The 19,612-nt window shown below is 42.0% G+C and overlaps 4 protein-coding genes across 6 annotated transcripts; 2 read left to right on the top strand and 2 right to left on the bottom strand.

Annotated features, from left to right (window-relative positions):
- The first annotated feature begins 205 nt into the window (after nt 1–205).
- Nucleotides 206–2,020, top strand: zgc:112001 (uncharacterized protein LOC550384 homolog). The gene has a single exon (XM_067241076.1). The coding sequence runs from the start codon at nt 407–409 to the stop codon at nt 1,289–1,291; it is 885 nt and encodes a 294-aa protein (XP_067097177.1). The 5' UTR covers nt 206–406; the 3' UTR covers nt 1,292–2,020.
- Nucleotides 2,021–4,157: 2,137 nt separating this feature from the next.
- On the bottom strand, nt 4,158–7,802 carry LOC136947185 (4-galactosyl-N-acetylglucosaminide 3-alpha-L-fucosyltransferase 9-like). Of its 3 annotated transcripts, XM_067241074.1 has the most exons (5): nt 7,786–7,802; nt 7,610–7,668; nt 7,330–7,435; nt 5,583–5,759; nt 4,158–5,449 (listed from the first exon to the last, which is right to left on the bottom strand). In XM_067241074.1, exon 5 carries the CDS (start codon nt 5,439–5,441, stop codon nt 4,350–4,352), a length of 1,092 nt encoding a protein of 363 aa, XP_067097175.1. In that variant the 5' UTR covers nt 5,442–5,449; nt 5,583–5,759; nt 7,330–7,435; nt 7,610–7,668; nt 7,786–7,802; the 3' UTR covers nt 4,158–4,349. The 3 variants fall into 3 exon arrangements, with proteins under 3 accessions (XP_067097175.1, XP_067097174.1, XP_067097176.1); XM_067241073.1 differs by lacking the exon at nt 7,786–7,802 and having other exon boundaries at nt 7,610–7,731; XM_067241075.1 differs by lacking the exon at nt 7,786–7,802 and having other exon boundaries at nt 7,614–7,701.
- A 612-nt stretch (nt 7,803–8,414) lies between these two features.
- On the bottom strand, nt 8,415–11,048 carry LOC136947184 (4-galactosyl-N-acetylglucosaminide 3-alpha-L-fucosyltransferase 9-like). Its single transcript, XM_067241072.1, has 2 exons — nt 10,967–11,048; nt 8,415–9,932 (listed from the first exon to the last, which is right to left on the bottom strand). Exon 2 carries the CDS (start codon nt 9,892–9,894, stop codon nt 8,749–8,751), a length of 1,146 nt encoding a protein of 381 aa, XP_067097173.1. The 5' UTR covers nt 9,895–9,932; nt 10,967–11,048; the 3' UTR covers nt 8,415–8,748.
- Nucleotides 11,049–13,748: 2,700 nt separating this feature from the next.
- On the top strand, nt 13,749–17,423 carry pcare2 (photoreceptor cilium actin regulator 2). Its single transcript, XM_067241680.1, has 2 exons — nt 13,749–16,357; nt 17,288–17,423. Exons 1-2 carry the CDS (start codon nt 13,749–13,751, stop codon nt 17,421–17,423), a joined length of 2,745 nt encoding a protein of 914 aa, XP_067097781.1.
- Nucleotides 17,424–19,612: the final 2,189 nt, after the last annotated feature.

The following is a 19,612-nucleotide window of genomic DNA, read 5'->3' as shown; positions in this document are numbered from 1 at the left end:
CATTTGTGACGTCATTATGAACTCTTTAATTGAGAAATCTTGCTGTCCCTGAGCCAGTGAGGAATCTCCTGCTTCTTGGCAACATCTAGGCCACATCATTTTAAATGGTTTGTTAAGGCTACACTATCAAATACTGTTCGGAACCCAACAGGTTAAATGTATCTCTCTGAGCGCTTGCGTATTAGCACAGTACTGCAGTGGGAGATCGGGCAATGTGGACAGGCCAGAGTAGCCTATCTATGTGTGCATGTGTTAGTTTAGCACGTCGAAATATAATAGCATGTAGCCTGTTTTAGAGTTGGTGAAAGGCATTATTAGTACACGATAAAGACATTGAGCCATCCGGGTGTGTCTGAATGACACACGATCTATGGCATTGTGATCGAATAGCCTCTGGATTTTTATAATGTCGTGCCCAGCGACCAACTCCGGTAGACTACATTCTGATGAGAAATGCAAGCAACGAAAATTCTTATCGTTTCTGTTCTACCAGGCGGTACGGGACCTGAAGCCCGTATGGATGTTAGAGGACATGCGGACAATGGAGACCTTTTACTGGGAGGAGGATGCAAGCCAGAGAACATACACACCATCAGAGGCATTGCTGTATGCTATTGTGCACGACCATCAAGCGTATGCTCAATACTTGCTCAGCCATTATACTGACGAAGCGCTGGCAATGCCCGGCGAGCGCTTTTGTTGTTGTCCGTCCTCGGCGCCCCATTTGGCGATGGCTGTCAGATACGACAGACGGGACATTCTGGGTCTCATATTACAAGAAGCGCATCGACTTCCTAGTCTGCATTCTTACATGAACCGAGGCGGATGTTTTCATATGGAGGATGGTAAAACCCCACTACATCTGGCCTGTGAGCTACTGCGTTCGGAGGCAGTAATTCTTTTATTAGGTAACGGCGCATCGCCCCAGGCTCAGGACCACAACGGCATGACGCCACTTGATGTTATACTGGAACAGCTCTGGGATTCCAAGGTGAATATCGGAGCAAAAAAGCTGTGTCTGGACAATATGTTAATGTTCATGCCCGAGATTCGTTTCAAAATGAAGGGTGCACTTGAAAGGGATGCCGTTTGCTGGTCCAGGGTCCTTGGTGAGGACAAACTCAAATTTCTTCTTGGGAAGAATCCTGCCCCACTGTCCCTCATTGCTATGCAAACGGTTTTAAAACAACTTCGCCCTGAACAGTTCCCAGAAAGCTTACATGAGCTCCCAATTCCGTCATCGTTGAAACCACTCCCCGGCAAAATGAGCGGCCAGTTGAAAGTGCTTTAAAAGCGTTAAACCTGTGTGAAACATACCAGTTGTATTTATTTATGTTTTTAACTGTGTTTAGCATGATCAAAATCTGTTTGATAATATTATGTGTAATGCAATTACCGTACATTAATGAAAACGACTGGGGCTAATATATAGCTAACAAAATTCCTGGAAATGTAATGTTAAGGTTATCATTTAATAGTTTATTTATTAACTGTTTTTTACTTTTAAAAGTTACATGTACTGTAAATATAAAGCATATGGCCTAAGAATTCACTATGGCATTTTTAATCCCATGAACTAAATATAACTATTTTATTATTGCTTTATATTTTACAACAGTAGAGCATTGTATGAATGACAGTGAGCATCTGACTTATTTCACTTAACATACAGTATATTCACAAAGACACTAACAGTTGTATTGTCATTATCTTATCCTCAAAATCAATATTTAAATAGAAAATAAGTCTTCTAAACAAATAAATTTGCACTCATTAATTTGTGGGGTTGCTGGCTTTATTTTTCTGTAGGCATTAAAAAGATCTTGTGTTGATGTTTAGACTGATGATTCATACGATATAGGATACATTACAATGCAAAACAAACAATTCTCAGTGACAAGACCAGAGGCATTGATAGACATACAACTCTACTGGGGCACAGGCCCCTATTCATATCCCTTTTTTTCTTGCTGCGCATAATGCACTACTAGGCTAAAGAACCCCCCTGGATTATAAATCTAAACTAGAGAGGGTACAATTTCTGTTGTAGGGTGTGCTTGCTTGCGTCGGTTGCACAGGGGTCAATTTTTTTATGACATTTTTACAACTGATATTTCTGTATATTTTATATAAAAATGCATACTTATTATTTATAAAGATTACATAGATTTAAAAGCATTTTTTTTTGCTGCTCATTTACAACTCAAAATACGAGTGAAATAGATGTCTTCTCATTTCCCCTGCAAGAGCCTCATAGCTGAATCAAAACGAATAAATTTGGCAGTGTAAAAATTGACCTAATCTCTATGACTTAAACGTCCTTTTAAGTTTTTCCCTTCTCGTGATTTTTTCATGCATTTAGCCTACTCATATTGCATTAATTCATTATAAAAGAACCCCCTTTGAAGATTATTCTACAACGTTACCGGCAGTAGAATAATGATGCAAAACGAATGATCTGCTACAGGTAGTCACGCGTGTTTTCGTGACGTTAGTGACGTAGTGACGTTAGTAACGTCAGTGACTGTGGCTAGCAAATTAGCCACCGTTAGCTTCACTTTTCGCCACAAAAACTTAACTTGAGCCTAAACCATGCAACGGAACGTAAATCCCAATAGAAGCAACTCAATCGCTACCAAGACGAAACTTTTGACACCTACGTTGTCTATGTAGGCCAAATATTGACTGAGTTTTAGGGGGGTGTAGCGGGGTTTGCTCGTTTAAAGATAGAAATACTTAATTTATCATCAAGTTTGGGGCACCACCCTAATATTGGTTTAGGACATTAGGGAATCCTATGTTTAATATGTAATAATCAGTCTCATCTTTAGGAATGAATTCGTTCTAAGTGTAGAGCCAATCGTAACATCAGTGAACACGCACGTCAAAATATCTTTACAATGAATTTATTCAAGTAAGGTAAACAGATCTTATGAACAAGTTGGATTATGGGTTTGATATGAGAGATTGGTTTCAATGAACAGAATGAAATGGTCTAACTTAAAGAAAGACAGAAATTGTACAGTCAATGATTACATCCTTACAAATCATAAACAGAGCTCACGCCAATGCCATGTCGAGGAGGAAAGAGCGTTAGCCATAGTTACGTTTGATCAGGGGTTGATCAATGATGTTGAGGGCGGTTTGCGCCAAAGGTCCATTTGAAGAATCTGAAGTCAAAGCGCGGCTGCGCTGGGTCATGTGACTGAGTCTGCGGGATCTCAGTGAAGTCGCATTTGGAATTGCGTTTTTGGTTCTTCTGTTGAAACGTCCAGATAGTGACGCGTTCACTATGAAGTTGAATCTCAGGAGAAGCTTGGCGACGTCCTTTGGAACGCCAATCCTGATGGCGTTCATGCCATGGTCGGTTTCGCTGGAGTCCGAGATTGATGGTCATCTTAGGGCTTTATACAGTTCGAGAGAGGACCCGTCTGGGGTCAGATGTGGATTGGGGGAAGCTGGGTTCTCAACTCCCCCCTCCTTCCTTCACACCTACCAAAGGTGTGATCTGATCTCTGGCTGGTTCATTCGATGGTTCAAATATTGTTCTGGACATCTTGGTACAGTTACAAAATATAGTTGAATGATTGTTTTATTATGATAGCTTCGTGTAGATACCAAGAATGACGTGGTTATCTTTCAGGAAGAAAGAGTTGTTACTAGAATCAAGATTTCAGTGAACACAACATTAAAACAAAGTAACAAACATAACACAAATATCCCTCTCATAATTCTCCACCTTGTACTCTTGTGGTAAAGGTGAAGTCTCAAGAACATTCCTCAAAAGTTCTGATCAAGGTATGTTCTTTGTTCAAATCGCCGCCGAAACGGATAGCAAATGGTCGCTGGAGACGTGTTGTCTAAATCAGGCCCTTTGAAGCTTGCAAGCTAGCAGGAGGGCTGATTAGGTAGATTGGGGAGGTCCCCCCCCAATTCTATGGTTCCTTTGCATCGGCGTTTGGTGGGTAATCAGCATACTGAGGGTGTCACAAGGGCTGATTATGTTTGTCTGATGTGATTGAATCACTCTTCAGGTGTGGCAAGATGTTGGCTCCGTGTGGTCTTGCGGACCTCACTACAGGGGCAAGAATAATAATAATATATATGTGAGAGAACAAAGGTTGTGCCCTTGCCGAAGGCAAAGCACACCCAATTAATGCACTGAGTAATAAAGTAAATTGTTAAAACTCAAACTATAGATTTTACTGGGGCAGAGCAGATTTATACTGGGGCACGTGCCCCAATGTTTTACAGTTTTAATGACAAAAGTCTTCTGAAGTTATATAGTCTGTCAAACTGACAGATAGTGAGTCTGTCAACTGACCCATACTAGGGATGCAAGTGACAATTTAACCAAAATACCACTTGTAAAGATCATGAACAACCCTATACTCCCTGTGGTCTGCCACATGGGCACAGCCATAGCAAATAGCCTGGATGAATTCTTGGTTCTGTACAATCAGGTGAGGCCTAGCAGAGAAATACTGACGCCAACTGAAATAGCGCAAATAGGCCTCATCATTCCTATTCAACTGCAAAAGGAAGTCAGCCAAAGCTTTTGCATCAGGAAAGTCATTTACATGGATGAAGGAATCCCCTGGTATAAAGCTCTCATAGTTCTGTCTGGGGGGACCCAATACAACAGGTACTGTTCCTGCTGCTAGTGGTCCATTCAGCTTCTCTGTGATGTAGTCGTTGTGGATGGAGTTCTCAAATGAAAGGTAGAATTTGCAGCTTGCTATGGTTGAGAAATATTCTTCATATTTTAAGAAAGTACCAAACACCTTGCCAAAGACATCCACCTTAATATGTTTGTCAAGTTCCCTGTAGTAGTTATACCTCGCCTCTGTCCCAGTGCGGGGGTCATTGTTACTCACAATCCAGCAGACCATTCTCTCTTTTCTGGGTAGCACAAAGTCATTGTCTTTGGTCTTCCTAGTCAACCGCCAACGAACAGGAATGTCTGCATCCCGACGATAGTTTAAAGTCTCATTGAAAAGCTTCTCGATACCTAAAACTTTCTGTGTGTTTGTTGGTGATTCCATATGAAACCAAATCCACTTTTGAAAATAGGGCCTCGGTGAGGCAGGTAGATTTGATGCATTGTGTTTTATGGCTCGATGATAGATGAGAATTGCATCAGCTTCACTGTACAGGGTCCTATCGTCTGTAAGGTGACAACCGTCAATGTTGAAGAATGTCCTGCAGTCCTTAAAATCAAATCTATAATTTTCAGGCCAGAACCAAAGCAGCATGATCGGCTTCTTAAATGGTTTATAAGCCAATGAGTAAGTTCTGTTCTTAACTGAGTGAGTTGGCAGGCGATGGCAAGGTAAAGTTGTAGAAGTCTTGTAGTACATGGAAAACAAAGTTATAAACCCTCCAATAAATAATAACCCAAATATAATGCGTGAAATTCCAGAGGTGGAAATAGTCAGCATTTTGAGTCCTGCAAAAAGAAAATAATAATTTTCGTTTCCTGACAATAAAGATGAAAAATAAAATTGTTATCACTTTTGACAGATGCATTCACATTAATACATGTGTTGTATATGTAACCGGTGTGAATCGGTGAAACTCACTCCTCGGGTAACAGGCCTCCCGCGTCAACGAATAGCTAGCTTTTCTTTGGAGTAGCTGGTAGTGGTTGCGCTTGGCAGTCAGAGGTGGCGTGTTCGAGACCAGGCAGGGACGAACAAATGGTCTATAAGGCCTTCTGACGGAGCAAGACCACGTCTGTTGCACCCCCGTTACATATACTGTATATGAAGCATCCAAACAAAAAAGTTATTTAAATGCTTTTTTTACATGGTTAAGGTTATTCAGGTTAAGGTTATTCATGACAACTGAACCATGTCCATTGCTCTGAATATACACCCTTTCTCTGAACTTATGAAACACTTGCTGTTTTGCTCTTACCCCCACCCCACCACCTTTTATCAAATGCAACATCATTAGGCTTGCTCGAATGAATATTACGCTTGTACCCTCACAATAACTGCCTTCAAATTATGGGTGAAATGGGGTTGTAAATTAGTTGGAGAATGTTTGGAACTTAGTGTACTCTCTTTAACTTCAACATTATTATCTTTTGCATTGTATTGGTGTTTCTCTAAGCATGACCTACTTTCGATCAACAAATGTTGATTTTTATGGAGGATGTTTTGGAAGATGGTAAAACCCCGCTACATTTAGTCATTTAACAGACGCTCTTATCCAGAGCGACTTACAGTAAGTACAGGGACATTCCCCCGAGGCAAGTAGGGTGAAGTGCCTTGCCCAAGGACAGATCGTCATTTTGCACAGCCGGGAATCGAACTGGCAACCTTCTGATTAATAGCCCGATTCCCTAACCGCTCAGACACCTGACTCCCGCTACACTGGCCTGTGAGATAACACGACAATGTCCATGAAAGTTCAGTGTTTCAGCTTCTGTGTAGTGTACCTTGTCATGTCACATTGTCATAAACATGTTAACGATGTTTTTCACAATGTTTTACAGTTTTAATGACTTTTATTTTATAGACTTTAAAATAAGGCAGTTAAGGCAATAAACTGACAGATGGTGAGTCTATCAACTGAACCCAAAGGGATGCAAGTGAAAGTTTAACCAAAATACCACTTGTAAAGATTGTGAACATCCGTATGAACTTGGTGTTGTCCCATGTGGTAACAACCAAAGCAGATGGCCTGGATGAATTATTGGTTCTGTACAATCACGTGAGGCCTAGCAGAGAAATACTGATGCCAACTGAAATATGCAAATAGGCCTCATCATTCCTATGAACTGCAGGAGGAAGTCAGCCAAAGCTTTTGCATCAGGAAAGTCATTTACATGGATGAAGGAATCCCCTGGTATAAAGTTCTCATAGTTCTGTCTGGGGGGACCCAATACAACAGGTACTGTTCCTGCTGCTAGTGGTCCATTCACCTTCTCTGTGATGTAGTCTTTGTGGACTGAGTTCTCAACGGAAAGGTAGAATTTGCAGCTTGCTATGGTTGAGAAATAATCTTCATATTTGAAGAAACTACCAAACACCTTGCACCAAACACCCCTTTTCACAAATGCAACAATCATTAGGCTTACTGCTCTAATGAGCGTTACCCGTGTACACTCATATTAACTGCCTTCGAGGTATGTGTCAAATGGGGTTGTAAATTAGCAGCAGAAAATATCGGTGTACTCTTTTTAACTTCAACGTTATTGTCCTTTGCCATTGTATTGGTATTTCTCTAAACATAGCCTACGGTACTTTCAATCAATAAAGCAGGGTCTGTGGTTAAGATAAACATGAAGAATACGATGATAAATTAAACGTAACAACTCACACAAATTAGTTGAGTGTAGTTCCTGTCAACGTGCTGCGATCCTTACTTCATTTGCGTGGACAGTGAAATCAATATGCGGCTCCGCCACGTTTGTGTTTGCTATGCCCTTCCGGTTAAAAAAAAAGTTAATCATATTTAAACTTAATGTTCAAAAAAATCGTATACATTTTTCCAGACATAAGTCACACCCAATATTGAGTCAATGGAAGAAATAGGATGAGCAAGGTTTGGCTTAGAAATGTAATGAACGGTAGGCTAGAGTAAAATAGGTTAGCTCAACATACCTGCTTCACTCGGCAATTGGATGCTGCACGTATCTTATTTTAGCCATTCCAAGCGCTGGATAAAGAGAACAAATTACTTTTAAGCAGGCCTACACATTTGGAAAGTCTACAAAAAGCAGTAAGGGCGTTGGCCTACCTACTGGTCAAACTGGTATTTGGGTTATTTAAATACCAGTTTGACAAGTAGGTAGCCTATCCACTACAGCGGAGAGGGCGGCGCGTCGGCGTCGGCTTCCAATACATTTTCAATGAAACCGGGCGTTGACGCTTGCGTAGGGCATTGTGGGAGCGTCTAGAAACATGGCTTTATGAGAACATCATAAACCAAAACTTTATACAGACACGGGACAACCTACAATGATTTCGTTGGAACTGATATTGTAGCCTACTATTCTAGACTACTATTATATCCTACTATTCTACTATTCTATCCTGCACTTACTGCTATTGCACTTCTGATTAGACCTAAACTACATTTCGTTGCCTTGTACCTGTACTTGTGTAATGACAATAAAGTTGAATCTAATTTAATCTAAATATCCTCACTCAGTAAATGAAAGTACAAGGTGAATCATGTGACTTGTCTTACAGAGAACAAAAAGGACAAATTATAGTTTCATTAAAGTTTAGTTTAGACCACATGCCAGTTTATAAGTGATATTAATTCTGATATATAGGAATATACAAAAAAGCTAAGAACTTCTGTACAGAGTTCTTTCATCTCATATCATTTATCATTATGGAACATAATAGGTCACATAGATCAATTACCAGATTTTACCAGCCTATCTAGGCTACTCACAACCCTACCCTAATAATATATTAACTTGACATAAGAAATTGGATCACATGCAGCTCGTCTTTGGATCTAGATAAACTGCTAATATGCATTAAGAGGTCATTTCTGGAAGTTAATAACCCATAAAAAACATACATGAAAATGATTTTTGTTATTCATGTTTAATACATGTCATATTCAACATTTAATTAGAATTAATGACATATCATAAACGTAAATTTCATAAAATTCAAATTAATTTAAATCTGTACTAGTGGAACAGCAAAAACTGTGTTATTTTGTGAAAAGTATGTTATCCCAAACTAATTTGTCAATTGTATAACAGTAATTATTCAGTCATTGAAAGTACCACTCATACAGGTCATGAACAACACTGTACTCTGTTAACTTGTGTTTGTCTCTTAGCATATAATCACAGGCTAAACAAATGGGTTGGATGAACTCATCATGGGGAGTTAGGAGGTGAGCTTTTGCACTGAGGTAACTCCTCCATAGGAAGTAACGCATGTACATCTCATCATTTTTATCTAACTGGATAAGGAAGTCAGCGAGACCTTTCACATCAGGAAAGTCATTAACATGTATGAATGAATCAGCAGGAATAAACTCCTCGTAGTTCTGTCTGGATGGGCCTAGTACTACTGGAACAGTACCTACTAGCAGAGGTCCATTCACCTTCTCTGTGATGTAGTCTTTGTGAAGTGAGTTCTCAAATGCCAGATAAAATTTGCAGCTAGCAATGGTTGAGTAGTAGTCTTCATACCCCAAATGAACCCCTGTGAAAGCAGCACCATAAACATTCACCTTTATATGTTTGATGAGCTCCTGGTAGTATCTTGCTCTTGTACCTGTGCCAGTCCTCGGATCGTTGTTAGTCACAATCCAGCAAACAAGTTGATTTTTCTCAGGTATCTTAAAATCACTTTGTGACTTTGATTTCACAAGCAGTAACTCATTTCGCACAGTGATGTCAGCATCTCGTCTGTAGCTCAATGTCAGGTTGAACAGGTTTTCCAAGCCTGGAATTTTATTTGTGTTTGTTGGTGATTCAACGTGAAACCAGATCCATTTCTGAAAAGGGGGGCGTGGAGATGGGGGAAGGTTTTTCAAGTCCCAACTAATATCTCTGTGAAACACAATGACCCCATCAGCTTTACTGTACAGGGATCTGTCGGCTGTCAACTCACAACTATCAATGTTGAAGTATTTTTTACAGTCATTAAAGTCAAATGTTCGTCCAAGTGGCCAGAACCACAGAAGCACAAGGGGTTTGCCTTTCTCCTCAGTATACAAAAAACCATTGTCCTGGTGCAAGGAAAGCTGTCTGGATGCACATTCAGAATGTCCAGGGTCAAAGTAAATGAAAAATGCTAACACTGAGCACACAAGACCTACAACAACTATGCTCATTGGATAAAAGGTTCTGGTGGATAGTGTGGTTGACATTGTTGTCTTGTCAATCTGTTGTCCAAAAAGATACATGTATAACCGAAATCTTTGTCATCACACCAGAAATGGTCCTGGATGCAGAATAAAAGTAAACAAAGGGGAGTACATCAGTTACTATATCAAATAATTACACTTTTGAATTGGAACAAAACATGGAACAAATGATATTCAATCCACAGTTACCTTAAGCTTAGGTCTACCCAAAAAACCCAGAAAACATATAGTATCCCAGCATTTAAAATGTAAGTATTATAGTATGTCAATCTTGAGCATTTGAGCATATTTTTTTGCATCTAATTAAAATGGTTACATTTCAACTACAAGCATGCATACATGGGCGCCTTAATGCACGGGCTTACCTGGGCTTAAGCCCAGGGCCTCGACCAATCAGGGACCTCTTAATAATAATACAAAATAATAATGATGATAAACGTCCTTTATTTTATATTTTATTGTATAGTTTATTTGAATCTAATTCCACTTAGTATTGCTAGTTATGTACCCTTAGTATAGTTAGTTCTCATATTAAAATGTTTGATTCCTACATTTACATTACATTTAGTCATTTAGCAGACGCTCTTATCCAGAGCGACTTACAGTAAGTACAGGGACATTCCCCCGAGGCAAGTAGGGTGAAGTGCCTTGCCCAAGGACACAACGTCAGTTGGCATGACCAGGAATCGAACTGGCAACCTTCGGATTACTAGCCCGACTTCCTCACCGCTCAGCCAACTGACTCCCTCCTATATGTTTAATGTTTGCACCTTCCTGCCAAAGCAAATTCCTTGTCTGTGGAAACCTTCATGGCGAATAAAACCAATTCTGATTCTGATTCGTGGTGTCATTATGCTCTACAGTGGCATCGGGTGGTGGATGTGGAGGTGGAGGGAGCCCCCCCCTTCCCCTTATCTAAACAAAATGTAAAAAAATGTAACAAAAACTAGAGGGTACAATTTCTGGGGAAATTGTAGTGTGTGCTTGCTTGCGTCGGTTGCAGATGGGTCTATTTAATATTTAAAAAGCTGAACCCCCTTTGAGACAAGCTATTCTGTATTAAGTATTGTGTGCTGAACATTTAATAAAATAAACCATCTTTCTTACTTACCACTGGGAATTGTTGCTGTAAAGATAACGGCTTGGTTCCTTGTACATGTAGAGAGTTCGAGTTTCATAGCACAAGCACCACACTTGTCTTTCACTCTCCCTCTTCCTCACTAACTTAACAATGGGTGTATTCAAATATCTTTTCTTTCATGTAAACTGAAAAAAGAGAGTCTGGTCTTCCTGGTCTTTTTGGTTCTTCTGCATAACGCTGAGGTCACACCTCTAAGAGCTTCATCATGGCTTCTGTACAAGGATGATGACATTGGCTACCACCAATATCTTGCTTCACTGGTTTGTTCTACCCAAGTAAAGCCTTTCCCCTTTATACCAACAGCAGGTGGTAATTTAACGCCAGGTTATATTGGGTCTATCTCGTGAGAGTGGACCTATAAACATTCAACAAATAAAAGTAACACTCCTCAAAACTTAACACTGTCATAAAAAAGACAATGTATGTATTTTTACTCTTGCCATGTAACTAAAGGCTAAAGAAATTGGTTGTGTCGAAGGATCCTTAGAAAGCCTTCATTTGAATGAACCTTGGAGAAATAAAGAATGGAAACACTTACTAAATAGAATGTGTATTTAGACAGGATGTATTACAAATTGTTGCACAGGATGTGTTAGAAACTGCTTGCATAGAGAAACCACAAGAAGCTAGAGGTTTAGTAGAAGACAGGGTGTGTTAGAAACTGATTGGGTAAGAGTACACGTACCAGCCGGATACACGTGGCCAGTTGCGGTCCTAGCACATTTGGCGCCCTATGCAAGATTTATCACCATTTTGTCTCGGTGGCCCCAATACTTACCAGCACATCAATGAAAGTTCTTTACTTTGTTTATTATTATGAAGTCATTTGTTGTTGTTTTTCATTAGGCTTATTTGTTGCCACATTAAATGAATCTATAAGCCAGTATTCTTCTCAACTTTACCACCAGGTGGGGGCACCTTCCCACTATCTAGCAACAACATCCTGCGAAAACATATACAAATCATTTATTTTTTACTATAGGGGACCTTTGATGTTTCCTTAAAATATAGATTGTGGATCTATGAAGTACTAATAATGTCACATTACACTTCATTATGAAAATATTCATAATATTCTTCAACACATAGAATAAGCTATTTCATTATGTATAGCTGACAAGGTACCATTAAAATCATTTTTGCACACTTCTTTTGACAAAATAACAGAAACATTTGATAGTGGAAATCTCTGGATCTGGGTCAGCAACCCATCAAATCCAGCCATTATGAAACACAGAATAACAGCCATAAGCTTAAGACAACAGATCTGTGTTAAAATATCCTCCTCCACCAAATTTAGCTGGTTAATCTTTAACTTAACCTGTAACTAAAGAACATTGTTTTGGGACACATCTGGGAAGTTGACCCAAGCTCATCTAAAGCTACAGTAGGTTTTCAGAAGAGTTGATGTGGTGTGGTGAGTGCTGCTGATAACATAAGTGCCAACCACAGTGATTACTGTACTAAACATAGCGAGAGGTGCTAAAGATGCATGTCCTCACAACACACTGACTGTCAATCTTAATGTGAGTATATTAGGTTTTATTTCCAAAACATACCTCACCTTAAATGTACATGGCAGCCATATGGCAATCTTTTACAAGCCAATACATATCACGTTTTCAAAACGGCTAAGCGTTTCAATGATTGTATGGAAATGCGTCACTGGATCAAATGCCAGTCTGCCAAGCAAAGCTCCATCTGTTCCAGGGACAGTGATTTCCAGTTCAAACAACAGTATGTGCACCTGTCAGAGGGTGGTTTGGATTAAGGGGTGGTTTGTCACTGTCTTAAGACTGTGTGCATTAGCCCTGGGGCCACCCCGCTCAGTTCACCATAGAACGTAGGGGGGGGTCAGATGGCTGATCGGTTATGGAGTCTGGCTATTAATCAGAAGGTTGTTGGTTCGAATCCTGGCTGTGCCAAATGACATGTGTCCTTGGGCAAGGCACTTCACCCTACTTGCCTCGGGGAGAATGTCCCTGTACTTACTGTAAGTCGCTCTGGATAAGAGCGTCTGCTAAATGACTAAATGTAAACGTTACTAGTTACTATGAAACACAAGTCACTATGAAGTACAACAAGGATTAAGGTTAGGGTTAGTCAAATAAGGTCTGCTTGACAAAACCAAATCTTTGACCGACTCCACAAAAAATGTGTGAGAAGATGTAGCTTCAGCTCAAGTTTCAACCCTGTTGTTGACTATAAACTTTCCTGAGACATGCCACGGAAGAGGCTAAAAAAGACACCTGACAAACTGGGCCCCTGATTACCTCAAAGAGCTTAAAGTCTTATGTGTTTGTTTGTGTGTGTGTGTGCTTGTGTGTTATGCTTAATGTGACCATCTGTGCAAGCTCAGTGAGAGAGGAGAAGGAACCTCAAATCCTCCTTTATCCTTTCAGCTCCTCAGTCTCGCAAGGTCTGTATCACAGGTAAGACGCTACGCTGTTTCAGAAGCCTGGACCAAACTGTGTTTTCAAGAAACCCTGGAGAAAAAAGACACAAACATGAAAACTGACATTTGGATCGATTGGAGAGGACACTAATTAAGAGACTTAACTGAGACTGAAGTTTTTACATCATTGACAACTTGCGGCTTAAAACTTCCTCGACACAAGCAAACAGGAAAGACTTGTTGGATGGAGGAAAACAACTTCTCTTACTTATTAAGCTAATATTTTCTTTTGTTTGCCTCATTTAGATCCCTACAGAAGGGAAACTATTTTGCATTCCACAGCTTCTTAACTAAACAATGGGCTGTTCCCCATCGAAGGGTCAGCTGTTTACAGGGGTGGCAGGCCCTCACAAGGCTCTCCCCTCTGCTACAGAGGACCACCTCCACCTGAAGCCTGGGGAGGAAGAAAGACACTTGGGGACCAATGAGGGAGCAAACAACCTTCCATTACCAGCTAAGGAGGAGCCCCCGATGCCAGCTGAAGCACCTGATGTAGCCCCTGGCACAGCCATCGTATCCACTTCAAGGGGCAACACTGAAATAGAGGTCAACTTGAAGTCAGAGGGGAGGGACATACAGCCGGAGCCTTTAGCAATGGGGATGCAGATGAAAAAGGTCGAAAAGAAAAGAAAAATCAAGGGCCCCAAACAGGGCAGACGAAGAGAAAAGGAGAGGAAGTCCTCCAATGTACACACCAAGGTGGACCTACCTGTACATATGGTGAAAGCCCACCAGGCGGCCTATGCTTACTTGAACCCCAATATCTCCAAATATGAGACACTGCTAGGACTGCTGGACCAGGCCACCCAGACACAACTCTCCCTGCAGCCCATGATGACAGCCATTGTGATGCGCTTTGAGGAGGTCAACCAGGCCCTGGAGGAGATGGCGGATGAGGGAGAGCAGATGCTGACAGAGCACGGTGACCACATGGCCTGGCCTTCTGGGAAGAGGGCCTTACCTCCTGTGCCCACTAAGCCCACAGCTAACCCATTTGACCCACCTCCAGACCTCCTGCAGCAGATGCTCCAGCACTCCACAGAGAAGATGAGGCTGGTGGGGAGCTCAGTACAAGGCCTGGGAGACACTGCTCTGGAAGAGGCAGTGGAGTACTTTGACTCTCTCTCCAAGCTTCTGGGGGAGAGGCTACAGGCCAAGCGGGCAGCAGAGGGACGGCTGACACAGGTGCTTGCACGTGTGGAGGCGGCAGCCAGGAGGAAGTCCAGCCCGGAGGACTCTGCCCTTCACAGTGAGGACAGTGGCATAGGAGGAGAGAACGAGTCTCTGCCGGGCTCGGACCGACACCGGCACCACCGGGGGAGCTCTGGGTCTGGGGGAAACACCCGCACCAAACCCCAATGTCCCACTAACGAATGTGAGGAGGAGGAGGAAGATGACGATGATGAGGATGAAGAGGAGGAGGAAGATGAGGTTGAGAGGTCAGGAAGGAAAAGGTCAAATTCTTCCCCACCAGATCCCAGTCAGCCTTTCCTCCCTTCGCCCCCACAGCAAGGTCACAACCAGCTGCCCAGGCGCCCCCTCACTGCTGCCCCCTCCGCCAGGCCGGCTAGACTGCAACGCTTACGGTCCACAGAATGTGTACACGCCCTCCTAGAGCTGCAAAAGAGCCAGAGAGACTTGGATCAGCGCATGAAGAAGATGGCAGACAGAGCAGAAGGAGGGGCCAACTATGCTCTGTACAGGTCGGGGCTGAGAAGTCATTCCTCAGGGTCGGCGGTCAGACATGCACTGAAAGGCAACCTTAAGGGAAACCAATCATCAAACCAGTTACCAGCCTTAGTACCCCATCCCCCAGGCCGCAACTCAGTCAGAAGATTGATAAACACCTTTAGCAATGGGGTGGACGGCCGACCCGGCCAAAGCCTGGCCAATATACCTCCAAACATCCGGGGACCAAGGAAGAGTGGGACTCCTTTCTTACCCAACATAGGCATGGGGGAGCAGAGCCACGTCAACAATGATAATAACAACAGCTGGCCTGTGGAGGCCAGAGAGGATGTGGACATGGACAGCCTCCCCCCTCCTCCCCTGGAGGTTCTGATGGACAACTCCTTCCAGAGCACAGAGGAGAACACCGGGGAGGATGAGGGGCCGGAGGAAGAGAGGAAGGCTGGGCACACAGCACGCCAACGGAGCAGTGCGTCCCAGCGGCTGAGGGCCTCCATGCAGAATGTGACAGTGCTTCCTAACCGCAGCACTGTAAGGCGCAGCTCCCTCAGCATGTCACCTGCTCGCCCTGTCAGGCAGGACGCTGTGGCGGGGTTCCAGGGTTCAGAACTGCTGGCCGACGAAGAGCAGGATCCTGAGAAAGAGCAGGCTGCTAGCCTTTACAGACAGGCCCGCAAGATCATCCACCTGCGCAATGCCGCAGAGTCCCCAGTGAGAGCAGCAGAGCAAGGCCTCAGAGGGCCCTCTCCTCTCAGAGCTGGGATGAGACAGGGGAGTGATGACTACTGTGAGGCGGAGGCCTACTACAGCACTCTGCCGCCCACCACCCCACCTGTGTCCAGAGTCCGCCTACCACCCTCCTGTCCTTCTGTGCACTACAGAATACCCAGCCCCCCAGCCTACAAAAACCAGCCCACCTCTTCATCCCAAACCTCACGCCCAACCTCTCCCAGGGTCTTGACATGGGCAAGGGACACCAGCTGTGAAGAGAACAGCTCCATATCTTTCTATGATGCCCGCTCAGTGTTCAGTCAGAATAGACAGACCTCTTCCGACACCTCCACCCTCCCAAGACCCTGGGAGGAATCTTCCAGGGGCCGGATGCCCACCCGCGGGTCACAGACTGCCAGACGAACCCAGTCTGACAGAAGGCCCAGCCTGACCGAGGGAACTGGCCCTTGTCACAGCAACAACACTAACCCTACAGCATACAACAGGTGAGCATGTGTGTCGTCTGTGTGGATGATACCAGGCATGCCATTTTACCCCACAACGGTTAACTTATACCACAGAATTATGGATCATACTATGGGCCCACATTGAAAAACATTAGAAGAAATCCATGTATCTTTCAACAGAAGTCAAATAAATGTCCCTCTTTAATACAGTACTATACATCTAGGGGGTCAGATGGCTGAACGGTTAGGGAATTGGGCTATTATAAGAAGGTTGCCGGTTCGATTCTTGCCGTGCTAAATGACGTTGTGTCCTTGGGCAAGGCACTTCACCCTACTTGCCTCGGGGAGAATGTCCCTGTACTTACTGTAAGTCGCTCTGGTTAAGAGCGTCTGCTAAATGACTAAATGTAAATGTAATGTACATTATACACCATTTTTTGATTTATGTTCATGCGTCTTTAAGTTTCAATATAATGTTCCATATAAATATTACGCTAGTATTGTTTCCATGAAGACACACAGTAAAGATGGAATAATAAGGTTGTAAATGTTGTAACTTCCACTAATGTATGAGACAAGTGTTTCTGAGCATTTCCTCTTCTTATAGTGTGAATTAAAAAATACAAACTGATTTAATTTACGTTTAAAAGGTCATCAGTCAGAATTAGTGGATCAAATCAGGTTAAGAGTATTGACATTGCATTCAAGGGTTGTTTGTCATCCACAGGCTCAAGCACCCTCACAACAACTTAAAGCCAAAGTAGTTTGGTTCCATGAGCAGGTTACCCAACTGCCCTTAGCTACATCCCCCCCTGAGAGAAGCCACCTGCCTGATCTATTCCTGAGTAGATTAGCTCTCTTTCCCCACTCCCCTGGTACAGTTGGGAGAAATAGAGCTTGGGTCTCTAGCCCGCTTCCCCACATAATCTCCTCATGGACCAAAACCTCTTTTCTGCTTCTTTCTCATAGGCTGAACGCCATTACAGTGACAGAAGGGGACAACCAATCAGATCCAAAAGGCATTTCTCCAACAGCCTTGAACACAGAGCAGAGCATGGCAGTCCAGAATATGCAGAGGGAATTGGAGGATGGGGAGGGAGCATAGAGGGGGATTATGGATTAGGACTCTGAAGCTAATACCTTTTCTCTTTTTTCATTCCCTTTCTACAGTTTAAGGGCAAATGAGCTTATTATATGAAAGTGTTTTAGGTACATGCACTACACCTCACTCAAATTGTTTTATTCAAATACCCTGTAAAAAAAATATATATATATATTTGGTTTACTTCAGATAAATTATTGTATTATCTTTTTAAGTATGCTAATTATGTGAACACACTAACATGATACTAATAATAATCCAATAATGATTGGTTCTATAAAAAATATGGAAATATACAGAAACATTCTTATTTTCTGGATTGTTTGTTTTAAGGGTGTTGAGTGTACCTTCCATTTAACACAATGAAATAAGCAACAAAAAAACTGATATCACAAATATTGGGCGTGAAGTAGCCCATGTAATGTATTTTATGTAATGTGTTTTTGAACTATTCTTGTTTATTTACATTATTGGTTTTCTTATCAATCATGACATGGTATTTGTGTTTAGTCAAACTTTGTTTTTGCTTGTTTTTTACATTGGATGGTTCCCAATAAAACATGTAACTGTGGTTCACGGACTGAGAAGCTAAATGTCAAGCAGTAGACCAGCAACATGTTAATGCTTATGCAAATTATATAGTCCGTAGGCTATTTTTCTGCGCATGGCCCAGTTTGGTTGCAATGATCAAAGTAGGCTACCAGTCATCTATCAGATTCAGAGGTCGGTATCGTTCTTCGGTAGCCTACAGAAAGAAGACATTTTTGATTTGGTCGTAGGCCTACTGATAACAATTAACTTTAGATTCATGAAGGGGCGAAAAATGTATGTAAACTTTGTAAACTGTACCAACTTTCAGTTCAATGAAACTGGATGAGAATCACATATTCGTATCCCAGCTCTGTAAAAATAGCCTTCCAATAGCTTGGAATGAAAGATGAGTCATAGATATGTCACGCACTTGTTGCACTAAAGTGTTTTCATGCATTGTGCTCCGGAGTCTTATGAGAGTACATCGGAGTTCTAAACTTCTAATCGAGTTACTATTCCACCCATCCAGAGTTCATGGCCGCGATCTCTAGGCTATTTGTCACCCCATACACTGAACTCAGTCAGACATGTTTTAGTTGGAAGGGAATACCTCCATGACTCAAAATAGCATCCGAGATGACACACCAAGCGTAGAATTGCGTAGGTAGAACCGCCCCTTGTATCCTCCGCCTGGTCTATCCCTAGTTGCCAAAGAAACGGGCATTCTTAGCAATACAATTACACTCTTCCAGCTGAGCTCCAACATCACCGGGGTCGATGGTGTAATTGGGGGAGCCAACGGATATGAAGAGACGCACAAGTTAGATATCATTTGAAATAGCGTTTCTACAGCCAATGAGAGCAGCGATGCTCATGAACATTGCAAATAAAAGAGAAGGTTTGAAAACTCCAATGTAACTTTGAACTCGTTGTCGCCTCTGAGCTCAAGCAGGGCTGCTGATGTGTAGAACAAATTAATAAGGCAGTATGGACATATAGGCTATGCTATGTTGGCAATGCGTAAATATCTATGACTGATTTAGGATTATAGTGGGGAACTTCGGTATTTGCTAATGGTTATTCTTCAACTGGAAAATAATTAACTGTTATGAGCAAACTTTTCAAAGGCCTGAACTAGCGGCATACGCTACTAATGTGTTGAAAGTGTAAAAAAATAAAAAATAAAATGCTTCAGTTAAAACTAGGGATGATAAATAATTTCGGAAGCATTTTTGTTATATTTGCAGAAATTGTCTTCACATCCTGACAACAATCATTAAATAGAATGCTTTGACAATACAAATCTAAATATGCGGTATCTGGCTATCGTATAGGCATGTAATTATCACGTCCAATCATTACATTCGCACTGCATCATTCCCTGATATATTGATTCATTAATTACAAAGCAAGTAATTAATTCGATTATTTCGCTTGACTGTACGAGTTCTTACAAAACCAAATTATCTTTAAACAAGACATTGTGGGACAGTGGAATGCACGCGGATGACTGAGCAATGCCCTAATCCAGTTTTGTATGACTATACATGTCAGTAGATGATTTGTACGCGGACAACTAACCTGTTAATAGCTTCAGAGACATAGACACTAAGATAATTCACAAATATACAGATACACATACAAACAGAAAGATAAATACA

The sequence above is a fragment of the Osmerus mordax genome, chromosome 8, assembly GCF_038355195.1.
Source record: "Osmerus mordax isolate fOsmMor3 chromosome 8, fOsmMor3.pri, whole genome shotgun sequence".
NCBI classification, from domain to species: Eukaryota; Metazoa; Chordata; class Actinopteri; order Osmeriformes; family Osmeridae; genus Osmerus; species Osmerus mordax.
The sequence above is the reverse complement of the archived record's forward strand: the minus strand, read 5'-3'. Positions and strand labels throughout refer to the sequence as shown.

Bases quoted from the DNA above. Each gene is read 5' to 3' on its own strand.
- LOC136947184 (XM_067241072.1), bottom strand. From the start codon at position 9,894: ATGTATCTTTTTGGACAACAGATTGACAAGACAACAATGTCAACCACA.
- pcare2 (XM_067241680.1), top strand. From the start codon at position 13,749: ATGGGCTGTTCCCCATCGAAGGGTCAGCTGTTTACAGGGGTGGCAGGC. The intron at 16,358-17,287 runs GTGAGCATGTGT...TCTTTCTCATAG, and splicing joins AACCCTACAGCATACAACAG to GCTGAACGCCATTACAGTGA.
- zgc:112001 (XM_067241076.1), top strand. From the start codon at position 407: ATGTCGTGCCCAGCGACCAACTCCGGTAGACTACATTCTGATGAGAAA.
- LOC136947185 (XM_067241074.1), bottom strand. From the start codon at position 5,441: ATGCTGACTATTTCCACCTCTGGAATTTCACGCATTATATTTGGGTTA.